The sequence below is a fragment of the Odocoileus virginianus genome, chromosome 17 (assembly GCF_023699985.2).
Source record: "Odocoileus virginianus isolate 20LAN1187 ecotype Illinois chromosome 17, Ovbor_1.2, whole genome shotgun sequence".
NCBI lineage: Eukaryota > Metazoa > Chordata > Mammalia > Artiodactyla > Cervidae > Odocoileus > Odocoileus virginianus.
This window is the reverse complement of record NC_069690.1, coordinates 6,929,171-6,939,657: the sequence shown is the minus strand read 5'-3', so window position 1 is coordinate 6,939,657 and position 10,487 is coordinate 6,929,171. Positions and strand designations below refer to the sequence as shown.

Below are 10,487 nucleotides of genomic sequence, written 5' to 3'. Positions count from 1 at the left end.
CCCAAGAGCAAACCAGCTCACGGGGGAAAGTGTGGAGCACTGCCCAAGGAAGGCTGTCTTAGCATCAAGTCAGAAGGGGCTGGTCACGCAAGCGTAACCTGTTATAACTCTTTCCCCACACTCTGCAGGATAAGTCTCTGGGTTGGGTTTTCAAAACCTCAGCCCCACAACTATCAGAAGTGGTATTTGTTTCAAGGCTCTCATTGAAGCTATTAGGTCCCTTTGCAGATCATAAGCCATGAATTACACTTAAAAGTCCCGAACTCATCATTTAAAACGTTACAATTCTTTGACCTAACGAGTATACTTTTAGGGAATTTTTGTAATAAAATGATAAGGATGTGTGTAAAAAGGTAACTATCAGGAGAAATCACCAGAGCACCGTTTATAAAAGCAACGAACTAGAAACTGCTTATGGAAAACAACTGAGTATTGAGTAGATAAATTATGGTACACCTATAAAATTGAATGCTCAGCACACATTAAAATGTTATAGGAGAACAATTTATTGACATAAAAGGTGTTTAGGACATACTGATGTGTGAACAAAGTAGACCGTGACATAACATAGCAATGATTCTGTTTTTGTAAAAAATACATATGTATACATAGCAAAAAAAGGTTTGTAGGAAGAACATTTAAGTGGTAACAGTGCTTTTCCCTGGGAAAGGAGCATATAGATATTTATTTGGTTCTTTGTTTGCATTTCCAGTTTTCTCTATAAGTCACATAGTTTGCTTTTATAATAAGAAAACGTTAAGCTATTTCACCTCTTCATTTTGATTAAACCAAATCCATTTTTTAAAAAAAGTCTTCACAAGCAGAAATGATTTGCAAGTTGCTACCGAGGCAATGATTCCATTCTCTGCCAAAGCTGACGGGAACTTTCACAATCACAGCCCAAGTCAGATTCTCCCCGAGTCAGACTCGAGGGGAGAAGGGTGGTTCCAACAGCACCAGAGCGCTCACAGGGGCTCCCGTGCCCTGATGCCAAGCGGTTCACCTCCAACCAGCCCAGGCCATCCTATTCCTGCTGAGTCACCAGCCTCATCATTTTCAGAGCCGTGTCCCCTTGGTCGGAAGGAACCTGGAAGCAAGTAGGATCCGCGTTAGTGTTCCCGGTTCCCTGCCTGGGGCTGGGGGTCAGGGCTGGCCTCCTGAGACCCTGCTCCCGGGAAGGGGACCAGCTTTGTGACAACAGCTTGGGAGGTCAGCTGCACCTGGGTGCCATCCTCAAGAGAGCATCCCTTCTGTGAAACGAGCCCGTGCTGGACAAAACTTTCCCAAGCTCCCATGCTGCTGGGCTGCAGGGGTCCAGAGGAGTCAACATTTAGAAAGGAAACATGCCTCCTTTTCCACACTGAATTTCCAGAGCCACTGCTACTCACATGCACCCTTTGCCTTGCACCCTGCACTGCGCTCAGCCTTACAGATGACTGGGCTCTAATATCACTCCCTCAAAACGTCAGGGAGGACTTCCCTGGTGGTCCAGTGGTTAAAAATCCTCCTGCCAAAGCAGCGGACATGGGCTCAATTCCTGGTTTGGGAAGATTCCACATGCTGCAGGGCAACTCAGCCCTTGTCACCCAGGCTACTGAGCTGGTGCTCTGGAGCCCGCGGCCTGCAAGGACTGAAGCTTGTGTGCCTGGAGCTCCTGCTCTGCCTGAGAGAGTCCACTGGTTTCTCTTGTGATCCCCAACTAGAGAAAAACCTAGCGCAGTCAAAAAATCAGCTAAACACACAAAACGGTACAGCGATTTAAAAAAAAAGGCAAAAAACATTAGGGAAAGACAATTCCTCCCTCCTCTCCTATTCGGGACAAACTGTCCAGAGGAAAGCAACATTCAACTCATTTAACCTGAAGAGCAGAGGGTAAAGACCCCAGGATTCAATCTCTCAGCAGATTGACTATTCCAGTGAAGCACTAACAGAGCTTCAATAGAGACCCCGACATACCACCAAGCCCCATGCATCTATAAGCCCAGAGCATGTGGCTCCCTCCATCCCCAGAGCCATGAATCCAGAACAGACGCTGACTCTCACCATGTGTCCAGCTCTGAGAATCCAGTAGAAAGCCAGGTTCTTGTGGGACTTGACAAAGGCAGACGTTTCTGAAGATTTGGGGTCACTGTGCAGGGGCTTCCACTTCAGCTGGTTGAATTTGGGCAATTCTTCCCATTTCAGTCTTCGTATCCAGGTCTCCTGACCTGGCGAGAGGGACAACGCATGGCCCAGCATGAAGAGCTGAGAAGAGTGGAAACTGAAGTCTGGGTCCTATAACTAGGCATAAAATTTGACAGCTGGGAGGCAGACAAAACGCACTTGGGATCCTTCTAAAATGCAAATTCCAATGCAGCACATCCAGGCAGGACCTGAGACTCTGCGTTGGACTATAAAGAAAGCTGAGCACCAAAGAATTGATACTTTTGAGTTGTGGTGTTGGAGAGCCCCTTGGACTGCAAGGAGATCCAACCAGTCCATCCTAAAGGAAATCAGTCCTGAATATTCATTGGAAGGACTGATGCTGAAGCTGAAACTCCAACACTTTGGCCACCTGATTCAAAGAACTGACTCATTGAAAAAGACCCTGATGCTGGGAAAGATTGAAGGCAGGAGGAGAAGGGGACAACAGAGGATGAGATGGTTGGATAGCATCACTGACTCAATGGACAGGAGTTTGAGCAAGCTCTGGGAGTTGGTGATGGACAGGGAAGCCTGGCGTGCTGCAGTCCATGGGGTCGCAAGGAGTCAGACATGCCTGAGCAACTGAAGACCTCAAAAGATGAACAGGCTGGACTTCTCTGAGGGGGTCACAACCTCGGGTAGCCCTGCCCTCTTCAAAAGAGCCAAGGTCAGAGGTGGAGGCAGGTAATGGAAAATGGCCTTCCTCTTGCCACGTCAATATCGCTGCCCCTCCCTGCCAAGGGGCCAGCTCCATCCACGACACTGCCTCCTCGCTCCCCCTGGACCAGTTCCTACCCATGGTGTCCACGATGAGGTCGAGCTGTCCATTATACACGGTCACATTGACCCCGGCTTCCAGCAGCTCGTCCACAATGCTGATGACCGGCTTCATGAAGTCCCCCTCCATGTTCAGGAAGACGCTGGTAGCCTGGCCTGTACAAGGGGAAGGAGAAAGAGAGAGCAGCTTGGAACCTGCCTGAACAAGAGGTGCTCTTCAGTCCAGAGCCTCCAGCACCCCAAGAGTGACCACCACGCACCACGTGATGAAGACTGAACACACAGCTGCTTCCCGAGCAGAACCCGCTGGCCCAGAAATCCACGCCCCAAGCTGGCCGTGCAGAGGGCAAGCACTAACGGCACACACGCTCTGTTCACGCAGGTGCTTGTGACGAAAGCAGACGCCATTTGTCATGAGGGATGGAAGCTCAGAGAAGGCCAATGCCCCAGGAAACAGGACTGATCTCCTTTAGGATGGACTGGCTGGATCTCCTTGCAGTCCAAGGGACTCTCAAGAGTCTTCTCCAATCACCACTGCTCTGGGGTTAGCGTTAGTTTTCCTCCTTTTCTGAGTAATACCAAGGCTAAGGTTTCTGATTTTTGTTTTCCCCCAGGGCCAGGTGTTAAGCTCTGAACAAGTAGGGCTACCTGAAACCATCAACAAACCGGCCCTGAACATAGTTGGAGCTTGTCCCTGGTACAGCCGCATGGATAACCAGTCCCGGGCAAGAGGGGAGGCGGTCTACACAGCATTCTTGTTGGATCCTTGACCACGGTGAAAAACAAGGGCGGCAGCCACCACTTAATTTTATCTGCCAGTCACTGGGCTAAGTACGTCCTGTGTCAGCAACATCCCATGGCCTTCTACCTTTATCAACTCCGTGCAAGGAACGTGAGGCTCAGAGAGGCTGAGAAACACGCCCTGGGCCCGTGGCAAGCTGGGACAGGAACACACACCTGGCAGACTACAAAGTGGGCTCAGGACACGGAGGGTGCCCAGAAGGGAAAGTCTCCTTTCCAGACCCTACACAGGCACACCCAGAGCCAGGGTGAGTTTGCTCTTAGCAGTTTTCACCTGCAAAAGTCCCCGTAACGAGAGAAGCTGGGGCCAGACGACACAGCCATGAGGGTGAGAGGAGGGGCTGAGCTGCCAAGGTGTGTTCCCGTGAGCCTGGCCTCCCAGGGTACTCACATCTGCTCCTCCTCAGCGCCACAGCCCCCCACGGCTGTCTGCACCCCTCACGGCTCTGAAACCACGTTCTTTTACTTGAGCGAACTTTCCCTTCATTTCTAGAAAACTTCAGGTCTAGGATGAGTGCTCTGCTGACCGAGGGTTGGGGGGCTGGCCGAGCCCCAGTCTCTCTGCAGCTGTCAAGGTTCCACCCCACGGAGCATAGCTTTGGGGGCTCTTGGACACGAACAAAACCCTCCTCAGCTTGGTGGGTTCTCCCTCCAGGAGCATGGGAGTCCCGCGTGCTCATGGCTTCCCCATAAGATTGAGCAGGAACTTAACGCTAGATTATTTCTCCCTGACCCTGGTCCCTGAGGACCCCAATACTTCCCCACTATGACCTTCAGCCCAGAAGGCAACAGATGTCAGACCTCATCATCCACATCAGGACACCTGCAGAGGCCGGCCTGCTCAAACCCTGTTCAAAAATGACTTTTTTTCTTCTTCAACACACTCACAACCAACGGTGGCCTTGGGTATGGCTTTTTAAAATCTCAAGTTTTTATTATGGAAAAGTTCACACTGACATAAAAGTAACGAGGAGGGTGATGATGATTCTCATGGACCCACTCCTGGCTTCAACAGTGATCAACTTATAACCAATCGCTTCACTTCTTTCCCCACCCACTTCCCTTACCAATCCTTCATTCTGACCAGTTTTGGCATGCCACTCACTGTCTCTGTATGTCTGCCCATCCATCAAACGTGAACGGTAATAATGTTCTACCTGCAAATAAACATGCCATCACCACCACTAACATCCATTCTACAAATTAAGACTTTGAATTGTCACCTCTCTCACCCCCGGCTCTACAAACAGCACTTCATTAAGTCACACAAGTTACCTCCCCAGGTGCAATCTTCAGGAATAATTTTGAGCTTCTTCCTGATGGGACCATTCATGAGCTGACTTAAGGCATCCTGTTGTAGGTGTCTCACGTGGCGTTGGAAAAGAGGAACTAAAACAAACTGGTACACGGTGAGTCAAAGGACTGGAAACAAGACCAAGGGGCCCTCTTTTCTAAGCTGCCAGGGATGCTGAGAGGGAGGCTTGCACCTGGAAGATGAAAAGTGGTCCCCTGATTCTCCCCAGATGGGGGGAAAGTCAGGAATCTGTTCCAAGTGGAGAGGCTTTATTGGCTTTGACTGGTGCATTTTATGTCCTTTGGGGCCAGTAAGGTTCTGCAGCACGGCCTAAGGAAATCAGCTGAGTGGAACCTAGAGGTCTCTGGCAGCTTCTTATAAAGGGGGGATGTCAGGCATTCAGCACCCGCAGTGAAGACAACTCAATCCAGCCTTTAGGAGGCTTAACATTGTAATTCAATGTGTAGAATCTGGTTTCCAAATTTCAGAAACACCGTGTTAAGTGCAGGACTACCTCATGCATGATTCCAAACTATGTGAAATGTCCTGAAAAGGCAAATCTAGAGAGACAGAAAGCAGGTTAGTGGTTGCCTGAGGCTGGAAGTGGGAAAAGAAATTGACTGTAGACAGACATGTGGGATATTTCTGGGGTGATGGAAATGTTCTAAAACAGGATTGTGGTGATGAAATGTTCTAAATACACTAAGATCCACTGAATTATACAACATGGGTGAATGTTATGGTATGTAAATTATATATCAATAAAACTTTTCAAAAAATTGGTAGAGGCAGGAAGGTTGAGATATGGTCTCACAACGTCAAGGTCTACTCACCGAGGTGCTTCTGGGAGAATTCTAGACTCGACGCCACCGTAGACATAGGAGAGCTCTTAGTTAAGATGTTATAGAAGTTCACCCCATCTGTGTTCTGAAATACACAAGAAATGAACTGGGTTATTTGTTTTCTTTGTTTATCCATTACCAGAGCTGCAAAACAGTAAGGCACCTGGCTCCCCATCTCGTCCAAGGACAGATTTAATTTTATACATTTGCTCGGACCAGAAAGAAATAAGCTCTGGAGGCCCAGGGACCAGCAGTGCCAGCCCAGTCTCCTGGGGGTAGCTCATCCAAGCACGGCTCCACTGCCACAGGAGAAACCCAAGAGCCTGTGTGTTAGTTTCCAGGAAGAACTGAGCTGTAGAGGGTCCTATACACTCAAGTCCTCAACCTGTGGATTCTTCCCTCCTGGCTCACTGCAGCCAGAATGCTGGCTGGCAGGGACCCAAACACTCACCTTGGTGGGACACATTCTTTCTTACAGAATCCATACCTTCAGCTGAGGAATAGGCAAGTCTTGCAGGCTAGGTGGCTTTCTGACCTTGTCACTGCTCAGACTGGTCAGATGTATCGTTTAGCTTGACATCATTTCCGGACTTGTGGGCAGTCTCTGGGTAGACCCCAGCCCCGACAACACCAACCAAGGTCCCTTCACCCCCAGGGAAAGCCAAGTAGGCTGGCCCACACGTGGCCCCTCTTACCTGTTCAATGACCATTTCTGCTTTCCCCCAGAGCTCGGTGGCCTTTTGGTAGAGTTCCTTGCTCAGGGCATCCAGGACTTCCTCTGCGACCTCAGACACCTCTGCCAGACCTTGGTCGTCGAGAAGAGACTGGAATGCAAACAAGAACACTCTGACTTTGCAAGAGACAGAACTCTGGCATCGCTGGGGGTAGGGATGGGTAACAGAAAGAGTGGGCGGCAGGAGCAAGGGGCATGTCCACAGAAAAGCACAGCATAACAAGCGCTGTGTTTACTGATGAAGGAAACACCGGAAAATGGCAACCGAGTCTAGGCGATGGGTATATGGGTGCTCACCACGATCGTTCAACTCTTCTGAGTTCTGGAAATGTCTATAATAAAAATCTGGGGAGATTTTAAAATGTGCATGTCTAGTACCTGGAGCAATGGGATAACTGTGTTGATGCTTCTTTAAATTTGTCCCCAAGGCCGGCTGTTGCTTACGGTTTTCAATTTGATATGGATTATTAGATAGGTGCCTGAGGGGCTGTGTCAACCGCACAGACAAACCCAACTAGCCTGGTCCCTCCCGCAGACAGAGCCAGAAAAAGTCAGCTGGGCTGTTAGGGTGAGAGTTGGAGGCTCATCTACTTACCATACTGTATAGGTAAGGTCCCCAGGAGAGCACTGAATCTAAAGGAAACCACGTAAGGACAAAGTGAGTTTTCTGTGATTGTCCTCCCCTCAAAATACCTAACTAGCTTTCCTCCCAAAGCAGAAAGAGATAGAATCAAGAATCACAGTGGCTTTGGGTCTGAAGGCTCCTTAACCCACCAGGGCTCATGTCTTGGTGGCTGGGAGGTGGGGTGAGAGTATGGGACCCTTTCTGTTGAGTCAGGGCTAAAGGCCACACTAATTTGGCCTGATACCGGCCCAGTCAGTGACTCAGTGCCAGGGACGGGTCCACAGACAGGCCATGCGTGTGTAGCGGAAGCGCTTACCTGCACGCTTCTAGACTGTGATGGTTTAAGGTATTTCCCCGCCCTCTGCTCCGCTCTGCTCTGCCCCTGCCCGCTCCTCCAGTTTGAGGACACAAGCTTCCGCCAAGGAGCTAATTAAGGACGAATACTAATGATTTCATTAAGTTTCTGGGGCTACACTGCCAATCAATTCATTTCAATTCCAAAAATACACTGAGAATTTAAAGGTGTGAGAACTGGCATAAAGCCAATAATGAGTTTTATGAGACAAATGTGAATAAGACAATACCTAACTTCACAAAGAACAGTTGGGCTTGGTTTGGACAAGTTCACCATTATCATAACTAAGTAAGGCTAGTCCACTAACAGAAGTGCCAAGAAGGTAGCAAGCACAATTTTTTTTTTTTGCTTATGTGGTTTTCTTTTGTTTTCTGTAATTTTTCTTAAATTGAAGTACAGCTGATGTATATCAATGGAGAAGGAAATGGCAACCCACTCCAGTACTCTTGCCTGGAGAATTCCATGGACAGAGGAGCCTGGTGGGCTACAGTCCATGGGGTTACAAAAAGTTGGACACAGCTGAGTTACTAACACACACTTTGACTTAAATCAAGGAACATAACTTATAGAGCACATTTGAATACATGGTGCTCATGTTCACTAACTCAGTCATATCTGACTCTTTGTGACCCCATGGACTGCAGCCCACCAGGCTCCTTTGTACATGGAATTTTCCAGGCAAGAATACTGGAGTGGGTTGCCGCTTCCTACTCCAATCATTAGGGTAGGTAACAAAATAGCTTCTCCAAAAGGAGAAAAGAGTAAATGAAAACACAGCCCTTATTTAGTCAATGTCTCTCTTCTATATCCCTGATAGCCATCATACTAGAGATTTTGAGCAACAGGAACATTTTTAACTTACAAGAGGGCATTAAGACAACACAATGGCTAACACACCACCCCTTTGCTACAAAGCCTTCAACAGTTCCCCCCAAAGTTCAAGCATCTCAAAGTCTGTTTCAAATAACCTCACTTATGCAGGATGTTACCCTAGGTATTAACACAGAAATATGATTTGTTGGCTAAATACCTTTGAGGTTATGCAAAAGACAACACACTTTTTTTTTTTTTTAAACTGCAGGACTTATCAGAGCCTTTAATGTGCCCGTGAACCTTGAGGAGGTGGGGCCAGTATTTGGCACTTCCAAAACTTATCTGGCCATGGAGCCCTTTGCATGGCACTTCACTGGGCTGGTATTCTTCAGGACACACCCTAAGAAATGCAGACACATCAGGTCCTTCAGAAACTAGCTGTCATTCTCCTCTCCAGCTAAACCATCAAGCCTGGGCCTCAGTTTCTTATAAAGAATCAACTGCAGCCCTCCGAGGAATCCCAATTTCTGTTTTATCTAGACCAGGGATTGGCAAACCTTTTCTGTAAAGGGACAAACAGTAAATATGTTTGGCTTTGCAGGTCAGATGGTCTCTGCTGCAACAACTCAACTCTGCTATTGCAGGCTCCAAACAGATGACCTGTATTCCACAAATGAATGGGCACGACAGTGTCCCAGCAAAAAGCTTATTTACTAAAGCAGGGTGGCAGGACAGACTTGACTTGGAGGCTGTAGTTTGATCCTGGATGTGTACCTCTGATGTCCAAAAGAACTTTTTGCAGTGATGGAAACGTTCTGCATCTGTGTGGTCCACAAGTCCACAACCACCTGCGGCCATTGGATACCTTCAAATGTGAGCAGTGCAGATGCAAGACTGCGATTTTTATTGTATTTTAATTAATATAAAGAGTCATATGTGGCTCAGTTCAGTTCAGTCGCTCAGTCGTGTCTGACTCTTTGCAACCCCATGGGCTGCAGCACACCAGGCTTCCCTGTCCATCACCAACTCCTGGAGCTTGCTCAAACTCATGTCCATTGAGTCAGTGATGCCATCCAACCATCTCATCCTCTGTCACCCCTTCTAATCCTGCCTTCAGTCTTTTCCAGGATCAGGGTCTTTTCCAATGAGTCAGTTCTTCACATCAGTTGGCCAAAGTATTGGAGATTCAGCTTCAGCATCAGTCCTTCCAATGAATATTCAGGACTGATCTCCTTTAGGATTGACTGGTTGGATCTCCTTGCAGTCCGAGGGATTCTCAAGAGTATTCTCCAACACCACAGTTCAAAAGCATCAATTCTTTGGCGCTCAGTTTTCTTTATGGTACAACTCTCACATCCACACATGACTACTGGAAAAACCATAGCCTTGACTAAATGTACCTTTGTTGGCAAAGTAATGTCTCTGCTTTTTAATAAGCTGTCTAGGTTGGTCATAGCTTTTCTTCCAAGCAGCATGCATCTTTTAATATCATGGCTGCAGTCACTATCTGCAGTGATTTTGGAGGCCAAAAAAATAAAGTCTGTCACTGTTTCCATTGTTTCCCCATCTATTTGCCATGAAGTGATGGGACCAGATGCCATGATCTTAATTTTCTGAATGTTGAGTTTTAAGCCAGTTTTTTCACTCTCCTCTTTCATTTTCATCAAGAGGCTCGTTAGTTCTTCTTCACTTTCTTCCATAAGGGTGGTGTCATCTGCCTATCTGAGGTTACTGATATTTCTCCCAGCAATCTTGATTTTTGTGCTATATCCAGCCCAGCATTTTGCATGATATACTCGGCATATAAGTTAAATAAGCAGGGTTATAATATACAGCCTGGATATAGTCCTTTCTCAATTTGGAAGAAGTCTGTTGTTCCATATCAAGTTCTAACTGTTGCTTCTTGACCTGCATACGGATTTCTCAGGAGGCAGATAAGATGGTCTGATATTCCCATCTCTGGAAGAATTTTCCAGTTTGTTGTGATCCACAGAGTCAAAGGCTTTGGCATAGTCAATAAAGCAGAAGTAGATGTTATTCTGGAATTTTCTTGCTTTTTCGAT

At 47.4% G+C, this 10,487-nt stretch overlaps 1 protein-coding gene across 1 annotated transcript in view; it reads right to left on the bottom strand.

Annotated features, from left to right (window-relative positions):
* Nucleotides 1-488: 488 nt before the first annotated feature.
* The window catches only part of SCPEP1 (serine carboxypeptidase 1), a 31,127-nt gene continuing 21,128 nt past the window's right edge, over nt 489-10,487 (bottom strand). Inside the window, exons 7-13 of the mRNA XM_070478489.1 lie at nt 7,227-7,264; nt 6,594-6,722; nt 5,890-5,983; nt 5,038-5,151; nt 2,980-3,117; nt 2,044-2,207; nt 489-1,087 (exon numbers count right to left, since the gene is read on the bottom strand). Of these exons, the coding sequence (XP_070334590.1) occupies nt 1,025-1,087; nt 2,044-2,207; nt 2,980-3,117; nt 5,038-5,151; nt 5,890-5,983; nt 6,594-6,722; nt 7,227-7,264 (740 nt within the window). The 3' untranslated portion in view covers nt 489-1,024. The remainder of the gene's footprint in view (nt 1,088-2,043; nt 2,208-2,979; nt 3,118-5,037; nt 5,152-5,889; nt 5,984-6,593; nt 6,723-7,226; nt 7,265-10,487) is intronic.